General features: G+C 47.9%; 2 protein-coding genes across 3 annotated transcripts; one reads left to right on the top strand and one right to left on the bottom strand.

Moving 5' to 3' along the window:
- The first annotated feature begins 121 nt into the window (after positions 1 to 121).
- COPS7A (COP9 signalosome subunit 7A) lies at positions 122 to 3,203 on the top strand. The gene is made up of 7 exons (XM_042868472.1): positions 122 to 311; positions 415 to 490; positions 946 to 1,034; positions 1,110 to 1,312; positions 1,773 to 1,878; positions 2,167 to 2,318; positions 2,598 to 3,203. Exons 1-7 carry the CDS (start codon positions 150 to 152, stop codon positions 2,635 to 2,637), a joined length of 828 nt encoding a protein of 275 aa, XP_042724406.1. The 5' UTR covers positions 122 to 149; the 3' UTR covers positions 2,638 to 3,203.
- Positions 3,204 to 14,108: 10,905 nt separating this feature from the next.
- MLF2 (myeloid leukemia factor 2) lies at positions 14,109 to 21,306 on the bottom strand. 2 transcript variants are annotated; one of them, XR_006178239.1, is made up of 9 exons: positions 21,221 to 21,306; positions 21,009 to 21,084; positions 18,934 to 19,060; positions 18,433 to 18,468; positions 16,921 to 16,974; positions 16,048 to 16,173; positions 15,543 to 15,702; positions 15,216 to 15,456; positions 14,109 to 14,710 (listed from the first exon to the last, which is right to left on the bottom strand). XR_006178239.1 is itself a non-coding variant. In XM_042868109.1 (8 exons), exons 2-8 carry the CDS (start codon positions 21,056 to 21,058, stop codon positions 15,278 to 15,280), a joined length of 732 nt encoding a protein of 243 aa, XP_042724043.1. In that variant the 5' UTR covers positions 21,059 to 21,084; positions 21,221 to 21,306; the 3' UTR covers positions 14,109 to 15,277. The 2 variants fall into 2 exon arrangements, 1 of the variants encoding a protein (XP_042724043.1); XM_042868109.1 differs by having other exon boundaries at positions 14,109 to 15,456.
- Between the last annotated feature and the right edge of the window lie 809 nt (positions 21,307 to 22,115).

Genomic DNA, 22,115 nt, shown 5'->3' with positions numbered 1-22,115 from the left:
CGCGTGGCGTCACACCCGGAAGCGGACGGTCGTGCGACGCCGCCACCATAGAGGAGCGGTCTCGGGGCGGGCTGGAGGTGGCGCCCGGCGGCGGGGCCGGGGCCTGCGGGACGCCATCGCGGCGGGGCCGAGACCCCGGCGGCGGCGGGATGGCGGCCGAGGGGAAGGTGACGGGGCAGAGCCAGGAACAGTTCCTGCTGCTGGCCAAGGCTGCCCGCGGCGCCGCGCTCGCCAGTCTCATCCACCAGGTGCTGGAGGCCCCGGGCATCTACGTCTTCGGGGAGCTGCTGGACATGCCGGCCGTCCGCGAGGTGAGCCCGCCCCGTCACGCCCTGCCCTGCCCTGCCCTGCCCTGCCCTGCCCGCGGCTGGGCCTGGAGCGCGGCGGGGCTTGACTCTTCCCTCTGTCCCGCAGCTGGCCGACTCCGAGTTCTCTCCCGTCTTCCACCTGCTCACCATCTTCGCCTATGGCACCTACGCCGACTACCTGGGTAAGGTCGGGCTCGGGGGTTTGAGCCCTGTGCCACCAGGCTGGGGGCGAGGTTGTGTTTGGGCATGGGGCCGAGGAGGCCCACAAAAAGAGGTGCTGCTGCTTGCGTGCTGCCATTTGTGCGCTGCATGGGGAACTTCCAAAAGCATCTTGGCAACGGTGTTTGTGAGGAGTAGAGGGAAGGACTGAGGAATCCATTGGGATGCGGAAGCCTCCATAAATAAGGTGTGGGACAGCTAGAGGAGTGGCTTGAAATGGAGGAGAGGAGAGGCTGCTCGGAAAAGGTCCTTTGAGCTGTGGATTAATGGTGACGGCTTGTCAAGATAAAGCATCGCTTTGGGGATTGGTGTGCTGAAGCTCTAAGAAATGGGACTGGTGCAAATGTTTCTGTTGCAGGACTGGGTAATAGAAAATGAGGTATAAATTCTAATACCTGCTTCTTCCCTTTGACGACAGCTGAAGCAGCAAACCTCCCTCCCCTGACAGAGGCTCAGAAGAACAAACTGAGGCACCTGTCAGTCGTCACTCTGGCTGCCAAGATCAAGGTAATCCCCCTATTTTACCTCTAGTTTTCCTTCTTCTGAGTTTACCTCGTGGTAATTACTGTCATGTCCCCACAGTGCATCCCCTATTCGGTGTTGCTGGAGCAGTTACAGCTGAAGAATGTCCGGCAACTGGAGGACCTCGTGATCGAGGCGGTGTATGCAGATGTGCTGCGAGGGAGCTTGGATCAGCGGAACCAGCGCCTGGAGGTGGATTACAGCATTGGGAGGGACATCCGGAGGGAGGAGCTAAGCACCATCACCCGCACATTGCAGGAGTGGTGAGGAGGAAGCCGCCCATATTAATACCTTAAAAGGTTGCAGGAATGGTCAGGGGCTTCGCCAGATCATCCTCTGTGTGTTGCTGGGGGGCAGCGTAGCAATGTGACCTTCTCTATCCCTTTTCCCTTACGGCAGTGGAAAATAATTTTTGAAATTCTTCCATATTGGAGGGGTGAGGAAAACTGCAGCAAATTTTGCATCCAGTCCCACCTGCTGGCAAGAGTCTTTCTGAGTATATGTCCATAGCTCCTAACCTAGTGCCACTTTGTTATGTGTCTCCCTTCTAGGTAATAATGTCACTACGTTATTACATTGGACTGGCGCCCCTGTGCCTATTCTGCCTAGAGTAGCCATTGCCTTTCAGAATTCTTGCTCTCTACAGTTAAAACTATCATCTTCATGTTTCTTTCCCTGCAGTACAGATTACCTGTCCTGTTCAGATTAACGTTTTCTCTACAGGTGCCAGGGCTGTGAAGTTGTCTTGTCTGGCATTGAAGAACAGGTTAGCCGAGCCAACCAACACAAAGAACAACAGCTGGCACTTAAGCAGCAGATAGAGAGTGAGGTGAGTGGGCTGAAGAGGGAAAAGGCAGTACCCATTGCTTAAAGAAAGAATAGAACCAGTATCCTGTTGTTAACTTACAGCCCTTGCTCAAGTAAGGCATTACCTGTGCTAAAACCCTTGGGGGGTTGTGCCTGAAGAAGAACTGTGATTCAGCTAAACATTTCTCGGCTTTGCAGAGGTCTGGACAGCAGTTAGCACTTAGCTCCAGGTCTTTTAAAAAAGGGAAGAGGAGAAAAAAAAGAAAAAAACTTGAGAAATTACTTGGTTCTTGTTTCACTGCTGTTACAGGTGGCAAATCTGAAGAAAACAATTAAAGTGACAACAGCAGCTGCTGCTGCAGCCACATCTCAAGACCCGGAACAGCACCTCACAGAGCTCAGGGAACCTGCTCCTGGCACCAACCAGCGCCAGACCAGCAAGAAGACTTCCAAAGCCAAAGGGTGAGGAATGGTGGCAAACAAACATAGCCTCTGCCTTATGTGTATTCAGGGGAGATCTGTTTGGTAGCAGTGAGATCACTGACTGCAGGGGTCTGCACCCTAGACCTGGTATGGTCCAGCCTGACCTCTGCCTCCTGCTAATTCAGAAGGTGCAGCTTTTAATCTGAAGCACGATTCATAAGCCTTCCTTGAATGCCAGCTGTTCTTTGTGTACACGTAGAAAAGGAAGTCAGAGATGAAGTTTAGTGTCCAGTCTAAAACTTCTTCCTCTCTCCACAGGCTCCGGGGCAGTGCGAAGATTTGGTCTAAATCAAACTAGTTGGATCTCCCTTCACAGGTTGGAGGGTGAGAGGAAGAGACTTGGGACTCTTGCTGCCCCTCCACCTCCTAAGTGTGATGCTTCTGAGCTCGTTTCTGAGATCTGTCTTGCCAACTAATTTTCCTGCATGTTCTCTTTTCTGTCTTCTTTACTTCCTTTCTGGGCAGTGCTTCCCACCTTTTAATCATGTCACACTCTAAGCTTCCAGTTGAATGCGTTACTGTTTCCTCTACCCCTCAAGGTTCCATCACCACAATCACATTTCTTTCTTTATCCCTGTCTTTTGGCAGGTAAATTTAAAGAGTCATAAAGTCTGTCTGTCACCTTTGCATCTGTAGGGCATCACAGAAGCTTGGAAAGAGTGCAGTGGTGCTCAGCAATCATTTTGGCTCTCTGAGACCCCTGGGACACCTTGTTCCAGGATGCAGCTGCCATCTTTGATTGTTTAATCTTTGTTTTGCTAGGTGGGAGGGTAGTTTTTGAAGGGATTCTTTTAAAAGAATATAAATATATTATAAATATATATAAACAATAAAAATATAGATCTATGGACATATCTATACAAACTTGTGCTCCTGTGTTGGTGTCTGTTTATCTCATATACCAATTTTTAGATATTTTAAAATAAGCCATGATATTGAGAGCCCCTGTCCTATTTATGGGTGCAGTGCCTTCAGAATACCTCTCATTCTAGAAGGAAGTGCCACGTTGTTGGGATAACAGTCCATAAAGCTGGAATTAGCCTTAAATAGTATTTAAAGAGTCTCTTATGTAATTGCTTTGCATCCAGAATATTGGGGACCCTCAAAGGTAGATGCAGGCATTGATGGGGAAAAAAAATAATCGTGTTTGTTTCGGTTCACATGTTTTGGGAAAAAATGGGAAGTGGTGATACAGAGAATTGTCTGAAAAACGAATGACAGTAACACACTTAGTGCCCTTCTGGGGAGTTTCCATAGAATAGGTGTTGCTCAACCTGTTCTTCGATGACACCAAGAGTCTCGCTGAAAAAAAATCCAGTGAAATTGTCTGCTGTGAGGTGCCCAGAATAAAGCCATCACGTTCTTCAGAGGATGCATCTATGAGACTGGCTTGAAGCAGAGGCAGCCAGCTGCGCATGTCACGCTGCATGATGGCTCTGTGGCAGTGTACGCTGATGTAAATTGACGTTGTGACTCCTATACCCACTCAGTTCTGCCTGTGATAACATTTGATTCTTTGGATCTGGATTTTGTGCCTGAGCAAGCCACCAAATAATTAGTGTAACAACAGAAAACCCTGAACTTTGTCTGCATGAATGGGACTTACTCACTTCAGTGGCTTGGATGAACTTGTCTGCGTCATTTCCCTATGCAAGCCTATGAGAGCTGGAGCTAAGGCAGTAGAGGGGAGGCAGTACAGAGGGGAGCAAGGCTTGTTAAGGGCGTATGGCAGTGGAGGGGTTGAGACCATTTTTGAAGTGGTAACAAGGTGTGAGGTCATCTCAAACACCACAAAGTGTCATCTTGTGTCATACTGATATTATTTTGCTGGTTCTGGACTGACATACTGCAGCACTGAGTTCCAGTGGGAAATGAATGTCTCCTGTGCCCAGAAACTGCCAGCGATTACAGGCAGAGCCATCTTTGTGGGTGGCAGAGGCCCCATGTGCAAGGTCAGGTAGGACATGCCAGCTGCTCCTGTGTGATATCTGTCCCTGGTCGGGGGCTCCCTAAGGGCAGCCCCAGATTCATGATCCCATGCACCAAGGCATCAGGTGCAGCCAGCTGACACAGACATACCAAGTAAGAGAGTTGTGGCATGATGTTGTCTGGGCAGGAGGGGCAAATCTGCCTGTGGGAGCAGATTTGCAGATTGCAGGCATCTACATCAGGTTTGTCTCAACATTCTTAGAGAGGTCTGGCTAATTGGCAGCAATAGTGAGTTTACTTGATGAGTCCTGTTTTCCATAAAACACAGCAAGGGGTGGTGACTATGCTTTCAGCTTTTGTTTAAATTATTTTGAGCCTTCCTACCTCTGCATAGCATCACCTTCATCTGTTTGTTTCAGTGAGGAAGGTTGCTGTGCTCTCCGCATTTGCAAATGTCTGAGAGATGCAGTGATGACTGCATGCATCAAATTTGCCCACCTCTGGGAAGGGCAAGTCTAGGAGAAATGTTAACAGGGAAATGCTACCTGGCAAGCACTAAGGTAGCAATCACATGTCCTTTGGAAGAGGAGCCACTTGTAAAGCCACCGTGCCTTGAACCTAGGGAGGGAGGAGAATGGAGAATGGACTCTGAAGGGGAACAGAAGGTAAATTAGAATCTTTTGAGCTGGAAGGGACCTTTGAAAGTCATCTAGTCCAACTCCCCTGCAGTGAACAGGGACATCTGCAGCTAGATGAGGTTGCTCAAAACCTGGTCCAACCTGACCTTGCACGTTTCCAGGGATGGGGCTTCCACCACAGCTCTGGGCAATCTGTTCCTGTGTCTCACAACTCGTATTATACAAAATGTCCTCATATTCAATCTAAATCTCCTCTCTTTTAGTATGAAACCATTTCCTCTTGTCCTGTCACAGCAGACTCTGCTGAAGAGTCTGTCCCCTTCTTTCTTATAGCCCCTCTTCATATACTGATAGGCCGCCAGCAGGTTTCTCCAGTGCCTCCTCTTGTCCGTGCTGAACAGCTCCAGCTCTCAGTGTGTCCTTGTAGGGGAGGTGTTCCATCCATTGCATCACTTCTGTGGCCCTCCTCTGGCTGTGTTCCAACAGGTCCATGTCTCTTCTGTGCTGAGGACTCCACATCTGGACGCAGCACTACAGGTGAGGTCTCACCAGCTCAGAGCAGAGGGGCAGGATCACCTCCCTTGCCCTGCTGGCCACACTTTTTTGATGCAGCCTAGGATACAGTTGGCTTTCTGGACTGTGAGGGCACGTGGCTGGCTTGTGTTCAGCTGCCATCTGTCAGTAACCCCAAGTTCTTTCTGACAGGGCTGTGCTCCATCCTTACATCCTCTGGCTTGTCTTGATAGCAAGAGTCGCCACAACCCAGGTCCAAAACCCACACTTGGGTTTATCGGACCTCCAGATGTTCACCTGGACCCATTGCTTGAGCCTGTCTAGGTCCCCATGAATGGCATCTCAACCCTCAAGCGTGTCAACCATCTCACAGCTTGGTGTCATCCGCAAGGGTGACATTGCTAAGGGTGTAGCTGATCCCATTGGCAGTGTCATCAGTGAAGATGTTGAAGAGCACTGATCTGTGAAGAACAGAGCACAGATGGGGGAGGCACTCGGGCACTTCACAGCTACCCCAAACTAGTGACGTGATGCAATGGGGACGGTGTGGTGACACCTCTCGACATTTGTCGAGAACCCACCACTGGAAGAGCAGGCACAGCTGTCTGGCAGAGCACAGCTGGCACTCAGGCTGCAGAGCCTGCAGCAAGGTGGGCAATACTCTAGCATCACAGGCTGTACTCTGCAGTGGTCCGTTATGAGCACAGCTTAGGCACACTATCACTTTGCATTTTCAAGACACTACCATGGCTCTGTGCACTTCTCAAGGCCCCATTGTGCCATATGTGTCCAGAGAGTGGGATTAAATGTATTCGATGGAGAGGCATCTGCACAGCACTGAAAGTCTTTCCGTTTCACTTTCAGAAGGGAGCACCTTTAAGATCTCCATTAAGAAAAGAAGGAAACAGAAGGTAGCAGATAAAATTAGACCTTTTGTATGGCTGAAAAATAAATGAGAGTTGCTCAACACAGAATGAGAATATTGCTGCAAATGGCCTTGCCTTGCAGCAAATAGTGGGCAGGAGCAGAGGTTTCCTTTTGCCCTTCACCTGAAAACCATGCTTTTTATTTCCCTGCTCACTTCATCCTTGACTTTGAATTTGAGTCAGGGAGAATGTGGAAATTAATTAATTAGTTAACATTTGTAAATCACTTTGAAGATGGCACGGGTGAGATAAGTACTGAGCATTATTATTATAGGTTTTAATTTTAATTTTAAATGTCTTCTTTGTGTTTTTAACCCCGTAATCTCCCAAGGAAAGGAGAAGCCCTGAGTACAGCAGAACAGAGACATCTGGCACAAGACAGCAACAGCACCGCAAAGGAATGAGGCTCAGGGGGCTGTAGGAGAGGCGTGAGCTGCGTCAGCCCCTGCTCCAGGAGCAGGAATTGTGCCAGCCCTGCATGCAGAGTGCCAGCCTTGTTGAGCTGCAGTTGGCTGCCACCCTCTTCGTGTACCACACATAGGGCTCGCGCATCTGGATTCAAGAGAGAGGAAAAGGCAGCAACTGAACTTCTCAATCCCTGCTCTTCCCAATTTACACCTGAGTGAGGAGAGTGATGTCTGTATTTCGCCAAACACCTTCAGCTGTTCCACGCCGAGAGGCAGCCGTATTTTCTTATTAGGAGTTGGGGTTAATGCTGGCAATTCTCTTTACTGCATGACTGAGAAAAATTCCTGCCTGCAGAACTCCCCAACTCACTGCTGCCAGCCGCAGCCCTGCACTTGGCAGCACGGCACTGGCAGCGGCAGCCAGCAGCTGAACCTGAGGTGGGATCTCCCCACATCCTGGCTGCTCCCACAGGAGCACAGCTCAGCCTGGAGTGCCACTGGCTGCCCACACACCAGGCCCATTGCCAGCAGCAGGGACACAGAGACATTCTCCCTCAGCACCGCATCCTGCTGAGCACCCCTGACTTGGATCCACTAGGCCTCAAAAGAAGGTCAGCCCCTGCTCAGCCTTCTGTAGTATTGGTGTTCCTGACTGTAGGGCTGTTCTTTCCTCATCCCAGTTCCTAGCAGTAGCCGTTGCTTTGCTGTAAGGTTCAAAAAACTCTTTCTCCAGTTCTCTGCTGGCTTCCCAGCTGCCCTCCTCCTGGCTGTTTCTCCTCAGGACTGCCCCAGTTTTGGGGATAGCCCTGTGGGTGCAGTATGAGCCAGGCTTGATGGCCGCCTGCTGGTCTGGGTGCTGCTGCTCGGGGGAAGGGGCTCATCTGTAGCAGAACTGTGTGTGCAATGTGCAGCCACATTCATGTTGTGATGTGTTCATTTGGCACCCAAGTGTCAGCTGGAATTAAGAGCTGTGAACTCTGGACGGATAACAAAATATGCACCATTACTGTAGCATGGGTGCACAGATGAAAAGCAACTGCAAGACACAAGTGAAACCGCAGCCCCTTCTGGTCAGGGGGATATGTTTGTTTGGAGGCTTTGCCCCATTTCCTCCGGAATTCCCTGCATTTAACAACAGCTTCAGAACACAAGAGCAAGGACAGAATACAGGACCACTCATACTGTAGGTGTAGAATTAGCAGGAGGCTCATTGACCAGGCGTGAGCTCTTTGTGCTGCTGGCAGTGCTGCAGTCCTGTGTGTGTGCTCCTCAGGTACCAACAAAAACCTGGTTAATTTTATCATCCCATGACTCTTTCAGGAAGGCTGCCCTCAAGCCTGACTGCTATACCTGATAGAAAGTTCTTCTGATTTCCAGCTTAAATGTATTCACAACTAGTTTATGTGCTCTCATTCCTGTGCTAATGTGGCTTTAGATTAAGCTGTTCCTCCTTCCAGTCTCTCTCCCCTGTGTTCAGACTTTTCTTTGCCCAATCAATCTCTTCCTATTGTGTGAGCTCTTCACACAACATATCCTACGAGCTCTTACTTGCACTCTCAATTAAGTTTTCTTGGCTAGAAACGAGCACAGATGCACTGGGCATCTCACCGGCATCTTGCACAACAGTGGTAGTGCATACCCATACCTACTAGAAATGCCTTCAGGATTGCATTTGTCTTTTTCTTCTTGCCACAGTAGATGCTTACAGTTATTACGTGATTTACTGGTGATCCCTTCTTCTTTTCTGTCTCTTATTATCAAAGAGGTTCCAATTTACAGCTAAGAGGTTACAGCTACATAAGTCTTAATTTTAGTTTGTGCATCCCTTTTGCTGCTATTGACATCTTAAAGGCCATCCCCTTTCTACTGCGCAACTCAGTGATCCAGTTTGGGAATGTGTCTGTTTGGTTTTTTCCCTGTCACTAGTAAAGGAAGATGTCAAAAAGCTGTATTGCCACTCTCGGCAGCAGCAAGTGGAGACAGACAGCACTGATCCCATTTTTCTTTGTATCTCCTTTCCCCTCTCCCTCGGATTGCATTAAGAGCCCTCAGGATTTACAAGCCCAGCCAGCCAGAGCAGCCAGATGCAAGGAGATTATGGAGGAAATAATAATCCAAATGGAGTTTCCTCATGGGGGCATTTTAGGAAGTGTTGTCTTAAAAAAAAATTCCAAGGAGCAAAAAACCAACCAACCATCCAACCAACCAACCCCCAGTTACATTTAAGCCAGGGCTGAAAAGTAAAATCCAGTAACTTTTTTAGAACGTTTCCCACATCAGCTAAACATTGCAAAATCACGCCAGTGATATTAACCTCGCCTCCGGAATGAGGTCTATTTGAAATCCTGCCGCTCTCCAATGCTCGAGTCCGCGCTGCGGGACCGCTGTTTGCCTTTGGGATTTTGCACTCGCAGTCTACGCTCGTTGCACAGAACACGGCGCCTACAGACAGCTCCGTTTCCTGCAGCTCTGCCTTTTGTCCTCCCTGCGCTGAAGCATCTGTTAGGTCACCAGTTTTCTCCCTCCCCTTCTCACCCTCCCCTGCAGTCTCGCACCCTGCCAGCCTGCGCTCCTTCTGATTCATGGATTGTAAAAGCCTGATGGGAACAATTTAATCGTGTAGTTTGGCTCCTCGGGAGCTGACTCCTCTCGTTCCTGTGCCTGCTTTCCAGATCCTGTTTGGGGACGTCCCATCCCGGTTTTGGAGCAGCAGGAGAGTCCCCTGCCGTCCCAACGACTGTGTGCGGCGAAAGCCCGCGGCTCGTTTCCAGCTCCGTCATCGGGAAGCCGCGTGTTTTCTGCGGGGTTAAAGAGCCCTCTGCTGTCAGAAACCTGGCTCCCATCAAGCAAAAGCCATGCAGGCTCGGTGAGCCTGAGTTCATTTGATCTCCAGGTAATTCTTCCTAGGGTCCATCCAGAGTTGCCAGGAAAGCCCTCCATCTTGAAAGAGCACAGCGTACATTTATTTGCCTAGGCTCACGTCCTTCTGTTTTCAGTGCAGCCAGAAATACTGTTTATGAGTAAAGACCACACCAGTGGTTACAGACTGCTCTGTGCATCTCATCATTTACCATAATTTATCATCTCCGTTTTAGCTTGTGTCCCCTAAAAACTTCATCAGCACTGGCTTAATATCTTCTCTCAAATCATTAATCAAGTTACTAATGAGCATTAATTTCAGGACAGCCTCCTACCAGAAATACTTTAGTATTCTGGGGACTCTCATTCCTCTCATTTCTTGAAATTTATCAGCAGACCACGTTTTATAATGTACGCCCCTTTGTTGTTTTAATGATGTCACTTTTATTTATTTTTAATCAGAGAATAGGCCTGGGTGGCAAAGTTAGACCTGCCATGCTGCTGTAACTTCAGATTCCTGCAGCACCTTTGTTAACCCAACCCACGACTGCATCAGAAAACATGAAAGTAGTCTGGGATAACTTAGAGAAAGCAAGCATGAGAACTGATATATCTGTCTTTATTTTTAACCTGATGGACCTTTCAGGCTCTTGATTTGATATCAATCTAACTGGTTTAAGGCTATGCACATATCTTCCTGCAGGGCTGCATTCTTCTTTCCTAAACTTCATGCCATTGATGATTGCCTTTCAGCAGCACCCAGGGTAAACTACTCCATAACTGTTCCAGGTACTGAGGCTAGACTAACATGTTTCCCAGGTCTTCTCTTCTGCTCTTTTTGTAGATTGATGTAACACTGATTAGCTTCCAGTCAGCAGGGACCTCTTCCCACTCCCGCAGCTCCCAGTAAATTGTTGGGAGGGGTCCAGCTATAACGTCCACTAACTTCTTCATTCTGGGGGGGAATCTCAACAAGCCCAGCAACAAGAAGACATTCCGGGGCTTTGGTATGCCCGGATACAAAAGGTGGACTACTTTTAAATAGGAAGTCATTTTCACTTTAAGCCAGTTAATAGGGAAGTGATCAAGTTCAGCGTGATTTAAAAGCAGAAGTTGTAGGGGTTTAACCAGCAGTGGGCTTTCTGACTGCACATGTTCTTGCTTTCAGGCATTTCAGTTGGCAGCACACCTTCTGTGCACAGACTTCACCTGCTTACTTTAAACAACTTCAAGCTCCTCATAGTTTTTCTGAAGATGGGGACAGGAATAAATAAATGGTTGTGCACACGCTTCTCCTCAGTGCACGCTATTTGTTTGAATTAACAACCTATATCAGTCATCAGTAAGCAACTTTTCATCAAACCAGGGTCTGATGAAAACCACAACTAGCGTTCGCTGAACAAAAGGCAGCAAAAACAGTGAATCTATTCCCACTGCTCTGCCCTTTCCCTCTTCCTTCACTTTTTTTTTTTTTTTTTCACAGTCCCTCAAGGCGCTTATTGAAACACCGCTGTGCCCAGATCATTGGCAGCCTGCAGCAATTGAGAAAACTTTAGCAGAACCCAGGGTAGCTGAAGAACCAGCTCCCAGGTCCAGAGGAGTAAAAGGAATTTACCCTCTTCACTTCTTCAGGAAGCAACCTGCTGCTGCCTAAAGTCAGATGTTAGCATATTGAGGGATTATTCCCTTCTGCTCTGTCTGCACAAGACTCTCACCTACAGTACAACTTTCAGCTCTCGGGCCCAAAGCACAAACAAAACGTGGAGCTGTTAGAGCAGAGATCCAGAGAAAAGCCACAAAAATGCCCAGAGGCCTGGAGCACCTTTTCTGTGGAGATCAGTGGAGAGAATCGGGATTTTTCAGACTGGAGAAGGTTCTTAAGGGAGTTCTTAAGAAACTTACGAGGAAGAGGGGAGGAGACTATTACATAGTGACATGACAAGTGGTAGTGGTCTTAAAAGAGAATAGAATTAAATTAGATATTAAATGTTTCACAATAAGGGTGGTGATGCACCAGAACACACTGTCCAGAGAGCCTGTGGATGTCCCATCCCTGGAGCTGTTCAAGGCCATGTTCAAGGTTTGGGTAGCCTGGTCAAGTGAGAAGCGTCTCTGCCCACAGCGGAGAGGTTGGAAGTGGATGGTCTTTAAAGGTTCCTTCCGAATCAAACCATTGGGTTGGAAGGAGCCTGCAGAGTGGCAGAGGGGAGCTCCTCCTGTCCTGGTTTTGACTGAGGCAATTTTCTTTACAGTGGCTGGTACAATGCTGTGATTTGGATTTAGGAGAAAAACAATGCTGATAACACACCAATGGCTTATTTGTTGCTGAGCAGTGCTGAACAAAGCCAAGGGCATTTCAGCTTCCCACACTACCCTGCCAGCAAGGGGCTGGGGGTGCACAAGGAGCTGAGAGCAGAGAGAAAGGACAGTTGACCTAAACTGGCTAAAGGGATCCTCCACACCGCGTGGCTTCATGTTGAGCATTAAAACTGGGAGGAAGTTGGCCAGGGACTGACTGGCTGGGCATCAGTCAGTGAGTGGTGAGCAATGCATTGCTGAACTCTTGTTTTATTAATATATTTATATATATTTATATATATATATAAATGTTTTATATATATATATAAATGTATATATAATTTCACTTCATTTTCTGCCTTAGTAAATTGTTTTTATCTCAACCCATACATTTTACTATTTTTTCCTGTTTTTTTCCCCCCATCTCATTGGGAGTAGCAAGCAGCTGAGTGGTGTGGAGCTGCTGCCAGGTTAAACCACAGCACCTCCCCCTATACTTCCTGTAAGTATTTTTTGATTCAGAATCTCTACAACTTCTCAGGGTCCTGTCCTCTGCTTCCTACCTTTAACACAAGGTCCTCTAACTGAACCTTTTCCTCATTTCCCTAGAATACCAGAGAAGGCAGAGGCTTGGAAATGACTTTACAGCCATTAACAAGGTTCAAGAAGCCAGGTAACTTCCTTCTGCCACTCTTTACCACCAAGTGCAAAAGCACATGATTGAAGATCCGTTAGCAGGACGGCACCTAGCAAGGTACAGAGGCTGAATCCAGGCATGGAGGCACAACTACTCAAGTGTTGTTTCAGCTTGTGAAGAGTCACTGTTGCAAATGGTCATAGCACTCCAGTTGTCACATTTCTCTTCAATCTGTTCTGTGTCAAGATCAGGGGAATTCTCCCGTGTTTAAGGACCAAGTCATTCCCTCCATCACTGTGTCCGTCTCCCTGTTCTCTACTTCAGACATCAGCTTAAAGAACAGCCAGAACTATGTGGCACAGTCTCAATGCTAAAAGCAACTTACTGAGCCCAGTTGGTTCTTTCCTGGATCATAATATGAGGTATCATATCTTGCATTAGCTTGAGACTACTGCTGAGATGAGGGCTCTATTGTTTCAGCTCCTTCTCTCAAGGTCTGGCAACCACAAGAGGACTAATCTTCCACTAAGCCTCCTTCAGTGCGTAGCTATTTCTTTGACCTTACCCACTTCAGGGCCTGCCTAGACTATGCAATCTCCAGCAACTCCAGCCACTTCCAGCGAGCAGCCAGCTTACGCCCTTCCAACACTTACTTCACTGTCTCAACCAACTTTCCTCTCATCACTTCCATGGATGCTGGAGGCTTGTCTGACTGCACCCCAGCTGTGGAGGCCTTGTAAATGGCCACCGTGAGAACAAAACTCCTGCTGGGTTTGCTATGGGACAGAGAAGGCCATGGAAGTGGGGAAAGAGCCTGCCATAAGCTGAGGCTCTGCCCCGTGCATCCTTGGAGGGTAGAATTTATGTATACTCTACACAAAGCTTTAAAGCACCAGATTCCACATTTGATTTTCAGGACAAAACAACCAGTACTCATTGAGATCCCTGTTCCTGTTAGCTCCCAGATGGACAACGTGGAAATACATGGTAGAATCCTGGCACACTACTTTCAAGTGTAAATCACTGATTTCCTTTGTTCCGTTCCAAGTGAATTTATGAAATGGTTTATATATCAGTGTATGCCAGAGCAGGAAACTGGCCCAAAAACACAGGAGACCTTTCTTAGTCGTGTATTCCTAATGCCTTTCCAGCTTCATCTAATACCAGAGTTAAGAAGAGATCATTAATAACGATGTCATACGCTGTCAGCCCCAGTTGCAAAGAAATAAAATAACGGGAATATTCCCAGTCATGCAGGAGCCCCTTGTTCAAGGCTGCACAAACAGCCAGGCAGCAATAAAGACCAACCAATCCCCATCAAACATGCAGTGAAACCACAGTCATGAGAAAGCATATTTTTGCAAACAGTGGAAACCTTTTACAGTTTCCACGTTGTCACTGAGCATTATCTCATTCCCTAACTACATGAGAAGCCTTTACAGAAAAGTTACAATTAGACACCAAGTTTCTCTTCAGTAATTTCCCAGTGATACAAAAGAAGTTACTTAATTCCACAGCAGGCACGATTAGATTAGCAGAAGGTAAAACTGATGGAACAATTCTTTACAGTTTGTTTCTTTATTCAGTAAACATCTAGTTACAAGTTTCACAAATTAAAAAAGTGGAGGAGCCAACTGAAGAGATGTAGAGGAGGGGAGGGCACAAGCTATCCAGCTTTTGTTCTGCTCATCACCTCTCCAACACGCATCCTTCAGCTACTCTGTAGCTGTACCAAGAATTCAAGAGGGGAATAGAAGCCTTTGTCCCTGTGAGGGGACTAACACAGGGGGGCCTAGCAGGATTCCCTTGTCTTTCTTTCACAGGGGACTAAACACAAACTTCATAACCAGCCCAACCCACCACAGAAAGAGTGGAAAGGACAGAAGCAGCAAGGTGGCAGCTCCTCGTGCCCACCACTACTGGCAGAAAGAACAGAACCAAAGGAGGACAGAAAGGGAATGGTCGATTAATGTGTTCCTTGCACACTGGTGAGATGCTCCATGAACCACTGCAGCACCCAAATGGGGCAGGAAAAAAAAAAAAAAAGGCAATGCAGAAGATTAGTTGCTTTATTTCAATTCTTAAGTGGCAGGGAGGTTAATACTAAATTTGAGAAGGGTCCAAGTGGTGCTTTGAAGGGGCTTTAGAATTTCACTGTCTGTACCTGGAAGGAAGGGAAACAAAGAGAGAACATAAAAAGAGCAAAATGTGATTAGAAAGCAGCAAAGACAGATAAGATTTAACATTTATAATAATAAAAAGAAACCCCAAGTTTCAAGTTCAGGACCATATCCAAGTGAACCCTCAAAGCACAGGCCAGAAAGCAGCACTTGTTTTAATTTCAAACTGGACTGGCAGTAAAAAGTCTCTAAGTTCTACATAATGATAATGTAAACACTCTATAGATTGTGATCCTGCATCACCTCATACCATTTCAACCATCACCTAAGGCTGACATCACATATTTTTCTTGGTGACAAGGCTAACCTTGTTGAACCTTTCCATTCAGTATTTTCTCAAGACTTTCATCTTCCTCTGCTCTTTACATTAAGCGAGAAAACATTCTTCCAACCAAAATAATGCAAGACTGGGGTAATGAAAAGAAAATCCATATGGTTAAGAGGCAACCAGGCAATGGAGAATGAAAAAAGAGCCGTGTTAGGACTTACAAGAACGTGTAGGTAGACTTGGGGGTGACCATGTTGCACCCCCAACAAGGTCTGCTCTGCATTCACCAGTCATATCGGCGGGACTGTCTGGAGGGAGAATCCTCCGGGCCCTGGATCGCAAGACGAGTCCCTTCAGCCCGGCGGCTGCCGCTGCCGTCGTGACGCCGGTATTCCAGTCCTCGCTGCGGCCGGAAGCGGGATGTCTCTCGCCTCCACTCATCATCAAAAGCGGCTGCATCACCTGTGTCAGGAAGAACAAGCTCAGCCAGGGAAAAGGTGGGAAGCGGCAGCTGGGTTTGCTGAGATGGAAGGCGGGACAGTACTCACTTTCATCCATATTGATGTAGTCCTGCCTCTCTTCCTGGTCACCTGTACGATGGTTCCGGGATCGCTGCATGATGTGCGCTCTGTCCCTGATGTGGTGCCCAATAGACATTTGTTCCAAGCCACTGTCTGAGTCCCTTACGGTCCGCCTAGTCTCACGAATCTGAGGGTAGATTTGACAATCAACATTTTAATTCATTCCCCCAGCCCGATAAGACACTCTGGTTCTTGCCTACAGCACTTCAGTCATGCTGCGCTTGCCACCAGTCCCAGTCGAACGGAACATAATAATAAGGAAAAAAGACTTCCTCTCCAGCTGGCACTTCCCATCTCCTCTCAGGGGCGCTCAGCATGGTTCAGTGACTCACGACACATTCCTCAATCCACAACTGACTGCAAAGCAGAAATGCTGTGGGTGGCCAACACTGAGCCGCCAATGAAATTCTATCCTTCCCCAACAAAACCAGCAGCCTCCTGCTGGGATGACACACTGTGGCCTCCTCCTTACCCCGCCAGGTGCCGAACGCATCTCTGAGGTCTCCTGATATACTTTGGGCCCATCACCCAGGTTGGAATAGGAGATGACAGTTGAAGAGGTAAATGTCTGGCAGTTTGCACCACTTGTCATATGTTCCTGCAAAAGAAGACGGGCAATGGCATAACGAAGAAAAGAGTGGGAAGAAAAGATAACAGCCATTTCTCTCTCCATACAACAAAGCAGGAGAGAATTACAAAAGTATCTGTGCTGCATTCACCCTGAAGGGAGGGTGCAATGAAGATGGAACCAGGCTCTGCTCAGTGGTGCCTTGTGCCAGGACCAGAGGCAAAGAGCACAGACTAGAATACAGGATGTTCTCTCTAAACAACAGGAAGCACTCATTTATTGTGCACCAGCACAGCACAGTTTATGGAGCACCAGCACAGGCTGCCCAAAGGAGTTGTGGAGTCTCCTCCTTGGAGACCTTCAAAAACCATGTGGATGTGGGACTGGGCACCCTGCTTTAGGTGTCCCTGCTTGAGCAGGGTTTGTACCCAATGACATTCAGAGATCCCTTCCAATCTCAACCACTCTGTGATTCTGCAAGTACAAGCCCCATTGGTCCATCTTTCTGGAGAACAACTCCTGTTTCTTGCAGAGGTCTACCCTCATGCTTCCATTCCATTCCATCTCTCCTCCCTGAATTCAGCAGGCATGCCCCAGGAACAACACCTCTGTCACTCCATCCTGCTCAGCAGGATGTTACAGCTTCTCCACTCTAACAGCTTGATCACAGCCAGCACTAAAGAGGCACACAATAGGACAGCAGACAACAGAGAGGATGGCAGAAGCACCACCAGTACTTCCCTCTTTCGTGCAGATTACTTTATTGAAGGTTCTTACCATGTTCCCAATCATGTCGTTCATCATGCCAAACATGTCTATAAAGCCACCTGCCTACAAAAACAGACAGCACAGGAATAGTCAATTTGGATGGGTATGGGAGAAAAGAATTACAACAACTCGTCTGCAAAAGCCATGAAACTGCTGCTGAGAGGGAAAAAAACCACCTTTTTTTTTTTTTTTTTTTTCCTTTCTATCTATTGATAGAAAAAAAAAACCAACAAATTTACAGTTGCTGTTCTTTGCAATTTCTTCAGACTGCATTGCCTAAATGATCCTGCTCTCCAGATCTCTGGCTCTGACGTTCTTTTAGTTTAGCTCTGATACCCAATGCACTAAGGTTTGTAAATTCAGGCATTCAGCAATGTTAAGACATGAAACCCCAGGATACACACTAATAGTAGACTTAACCGTAAGACAGTCTCCATCATCACTGTCAACTCTTGATTTAAACCACAAAGGAGTTTTCACGGATTGTTTTCTAACATAGGAACTTTTCTTCTTTTCCCTATAGAGAAAGGAGACGTGACTGTCTTTAATCTGGCAAACCTAAGAGCTGCAGGTAGTATACTCAGCCAGCAGGTCTCACAGATTAATTGTGCAATATGTAAACAAAATTAGTGCCAGTTTAAATGCGCTGATTCCTTTTTCCCTTCTTCAAGTGGCTTCTTGTTCTCATTTACAGCAGACCAGCACTCACACGCAATCTTATTATCCTTTGAAGTCCAACTGTTTGTATTATTAATCCTTTTCTGAGCTAGAACAATTCCAGGATGCTAGGCCTCTTTCATTAAGTCAGTACTGAAGAGTGAGGCAGCTAAAGCTGCTAGATCTGGAATAACTTATTTCCAATGTTTTACTACAGCAGATGACTGAGATCAACAAGCTCCAGGAACGACATTCTCACATACATCCAGCTACTCTCATTCCAACTCTGTTCTCTTGAATTACTCTCTTGGCTTCTCATTCTGCAACCATTTTCAAAGGAAGTTCAATTACTGCCTCTGCCTAATGACTGCCGAGTCTTTTCCTTGTGTCATCACAGTTTCACAATGATCTCCAAACAGATCCACAGCCTCTTCTTAGACACAAGGTTAAGAGACTCTCCATTCTTCCTGGACATTAACTATCCCAACTCCTATGAAATACCATCCTGTAACAGCTTTATGGATCTTCTCTGTTTGAGGTGTCCATACAAAAGGACTCCTCTAAAACAGCTCCACAGACAAAAGTACGAGGAAAAGAAGTGGAAAGTCTAAAATCATACATCAACTCAGGAACAGCGGTCCACAGGAAACCAGTTATCTTCAGTTTCAATTCAGTTCACCATTTATTATAAATCTAATAATAAATAGAGCTCATACTTGTCTCTTCAAACCATCCCACTCTCACTACCTGTTAAGATATACGGACTTACATTTCTGCTACTGGTTGCCCACAGCTCTAACAAATCTCAAGGTGAAGCTACTATTAGTGAAGCACAAACTTGGCACTGAAAAACAGAGGACTTACCATGCCCAGCATCCCAAAGGGTGAAACAGCTCCTGCCTGTCAACACAGCAGAAAAACAGAATAAACAATGACCTTGTGGCAGCCAAACAACTAGATATTCCTCAGAGCACCCTCATCCTTCTTGGAAACAGGACTTGGAACACTCAGAGCCAATAAACGCATGAAAAAAGCAACCCACTGACTCATGAGGGTTCAAACAGTATCACCACTAACAAACCATACAGAAGGGATATTCCCCCAATTTCCTTCAGTTATAGTGTTTTATGGCTTTGAGACAGCATATACACTTTCCCTTCCTTCCATTCAACCTAGAACACAGCTGCCAAGAAACACATACATGTAGAGTGAACAAACAGCAAGAACATCACTGTTTCTGAAACCAGTTCTACCTCCACCATCTCTAAGAAGGTAAGGGAAACACTCAATCCAATAACAGTGGGGGAAAGAAGCTTAACAAGACAGTTTAAAAAAAATCTTAGCCTGTGGTCAGCCCTCTCATACCTGCATCCTGCGGCCAGCCTGACGAGCCCCTGGCGTGGTCCCATCAGTGATACCAAGCAGTGGGCCAAATCCAAAACTTCCAGAAAGCATGCGGTTCATGTGCTGCCGGTGGATAGCAAAAGGGTCCCTTTTGGAAAGATTGAGAGAACAGTGGTGAGAAAAGGATGATAGAACACAAAGTCCTGCATAATACACCCATTCTGACTCGGAGTTTCTCTTCTGCAACTGTACTTTCTAAGATGAAAATCCAGAACCCCAAGAACTCAGTATCGCATATGCTAATCCTTGGGGCTGGATCCCATTTCTTCTCTTGTGACTGAAAGTATTATGCCACAGAAGCTCTCTTAAGCACTAACTGATGTCTATTCAGCAGCAGCTCCATGTCCTGTTCCCACTAATATACTTTTGGGCCAATCATGGCTAAGGATATTCCAAAACCTCATTGATCTAAGAGGTAAAAGACCTGCAGTCCAAGTACTACCATCATGTCATACTCATTTCCTCTTCAACCATCAAAACATTAACAGCCACAACACACAAACCGTTCTAGAAGAATAGTTCTGCATTTCGCAGGGAAGCACGCAAAGACCACTGCTCTGGCTGCAAAGAAAGGGCTGCATTTAACAGGAGAGTGTACACAGTCCTAATTGTTGTTCTCTCACCTCCTTAGGTGCACGTGCACAAACACAGTAACCAAAATCTCCAGAATACACCACATGGTCTGACACTGACTGTTTGATACTCCTCTGCCCCTAATCATCTCAATTTGCTGTTTTCCTGGGTCGTTATGCACACAACCACAAAAGGCTGACATCAAAAAGCTTTTACAGGTCCAAGTCTCAGTGTAAGAATGAAAGAGAGCAATAATTAGGGTCCCTACATGTTTCTCCTTTCCTTCTTGTGCAGCCTCCATTTTGAGGGCATACTTGTACACTAGAAAAGCAAGGAGGGAAAAAGTAGAACGGGGACAGTCAGAGAAAACAGCCGCCACACTAAGGAGTCTGAGAAATATTACAGCATTTCTCTGCATATCTGGTAGTTCTGCATTCATCCTTCCAAAGCACAAACAACCTGAACAGCACATAATTTCCTGAGATCACAAAAGCATCTAGCACAAACCAATACTTTCCTGTTTCTACTGGGAATGCTTTGCATAATAAAAGCAAGACTCATAGCTGCCACATCAGTGAGAACATACACTCATCCTGTGACTGAGACATCAAGGTCTCCTCTCCTGCTAATTTGTTTACAGTTGATAACATTCTTATAATCAATTTTATAAGCAAGAGCACGGCTTTGTTTTCCTACATAAATTAATTCGAACAAATTTATAGTAGTGCCAGGCTCAACACAAACCTCCCACTGTATAACACTAATCCTTAACTACTTTGGCAAGAACTGCCACCTCTGATCAGCTGCAACCAATCTCTGGGCAGGGGACAGAAAAAAAGTAATCAGTAAGAAGAAACCCAAAGAAGCATTACTGGGAGCCGCATCAGATTTCCAGACTTGTATTTTAAAACTACTAGAATTCTCCTCATTTAGTCCCTTGCAACTTGACAGCTCCTTTAGAATCATAGAATGGCCTGGGTTGAAAAGGCCCACAATGATCATGTAATTTCAACCCCCCTGCTATGTTCAGGGCCGCCAACAACTAGACCAGGCTGCCTAGAGCCACATCCAGCCTGGCCTTGAATGCCTCCAGGGATGGGGCATCCACAACCTCCTTTCTCCAGCTTCATTAATGAATTCTTCAGCAGAGCCGCCACAAACAACAGGCACAGAAGATATCATCAAAACCCTACTCCGTACACGGAAATCCTTAAGCACAGATAAAGGTCGGGTACTCCAGCACTATCAGACAGCCAGGTGCGCTCGGCCTACTTTATTTAATTACACTGTCCTCAGCCACGGCGGTGGCTCCCCGCACGCCGCCCGCCCCGCTCCAGGAACGCTCGCGCTCCCGCGGAAGCCCCGCGCCGCCGCACGCGGCCCCGCACTCACAGCCCCGCTCGGCAGGCGCCGCCACAGCGCCCCGGCCCGCCCTCCCCCTCGAGCCTCCCCAGCCGACTCACATAGCGAACATGGGGTCCTCCGGCTCCCCGTCCCTCATCAGCCGGAACATGCTACTGCCCTCCACGGGGGCGGGCTCTGCGGAGGGAGAAAGAAGCGCTGAGCGAGCCGCGAGCGTATCGCACCGCATCGCACCCCGCCCGGCCGCAAAGGCGGCCGCCCCCAGACCCGGACCTCACCGCCCCGTCACCGCCACCCCCGGGCTCGCCCCCACCTGCCGTGCCCCTTCCCCTGCCCGCAGGCGCGCCGGGCGGTGCCGAGGGGGAAGAGGAAGCAGGAGGAAGAGGAGAACGAAGAAGACGCGGGCCGCTCACGCCCGGACTCCCATGGCGGCCCGCACCCTGCTCGTCCCTTCCGCTCCAACCGGTTCGCTTCGCGCATGCGCGCACAGGCCCGCGGCTCCGTGCGCTAGCGGAGGAGGCGGGGAGCTGGGCCGGGCAGGAAGCGGCGCCCAGGCCCCGCTGCTCGGGGCAGAGCGGCAGGGGGCCGGCAGAGCGCCTCCTAGCGGTAGGAACATCTCGCCCCTTCCTCTGGTGCTTCTTGCTCTGGTGCTTCAGGCACCCTGCCGTCGGTCGGAGCCCACCTGTGGGCACGGAAACTCACCCGGAGCTTCTGCAAACACTGCCTCGGCCTCCCTGCCTCCGGTTTTGTGATCTTGAATCACCCCTCAGTGTATTCCGGGCTGGAAAGCATTTCCTGTTCGGCGTGTTCTCCTACCACACGGGGCGGGCCCCATGCTGGATTGGGTGTGTGCGGCTAGCCGGCAAGGATCCGGGGGCAGGGAGAGAGAGAGAGCTGCTTGGACAAGAATTAAAGCATTTTTATTTATGGGACTGGGAGCAAGTCTGGGACAAAATGACCTGCTTTCCACAGATTCCAGCAATCATCCCACCCCCAGAGATGGCAGGGCTCCTTCATTTGTTCCCAAACACAGCGTCAGTCCTTGCTGCCTCCCAGAGGGGAGGCAGGGGAAGCAGAGGTGCGGGAGCACGTGCTGTAACCTATGTCACCTATGTTACCAGCAGTGTTACCACTTCGGTAACTGTCTCGCTGGTGGCTTAAGCTATGTGACACCTTGGAAAGTGGAAATGCAGCCTTTTTCTGGAACG

The sequence above is a fragment of the Lagopus leucura genome, unplaced genomic scaffold, assembly GCF_019238085.1.
Source record: "Lagopus leucura isolate 7727_CA_CO unplaced genomic scaffold, USGS_WTPT01 Super-Scaffold_100001, whole genome shotgun sequence".
Taxonomy (NCBI): domain Eukaryota; kingdom Metazoa; phylum Chordata; class Aves; order Galliformes; family Phasianidae; genus Lagopus; species Lagopus leucura.
Note: the sequence above shows the minus strand (reverse complement) of the source record. Positions and strands in the feature narration are given on the sequence as shown.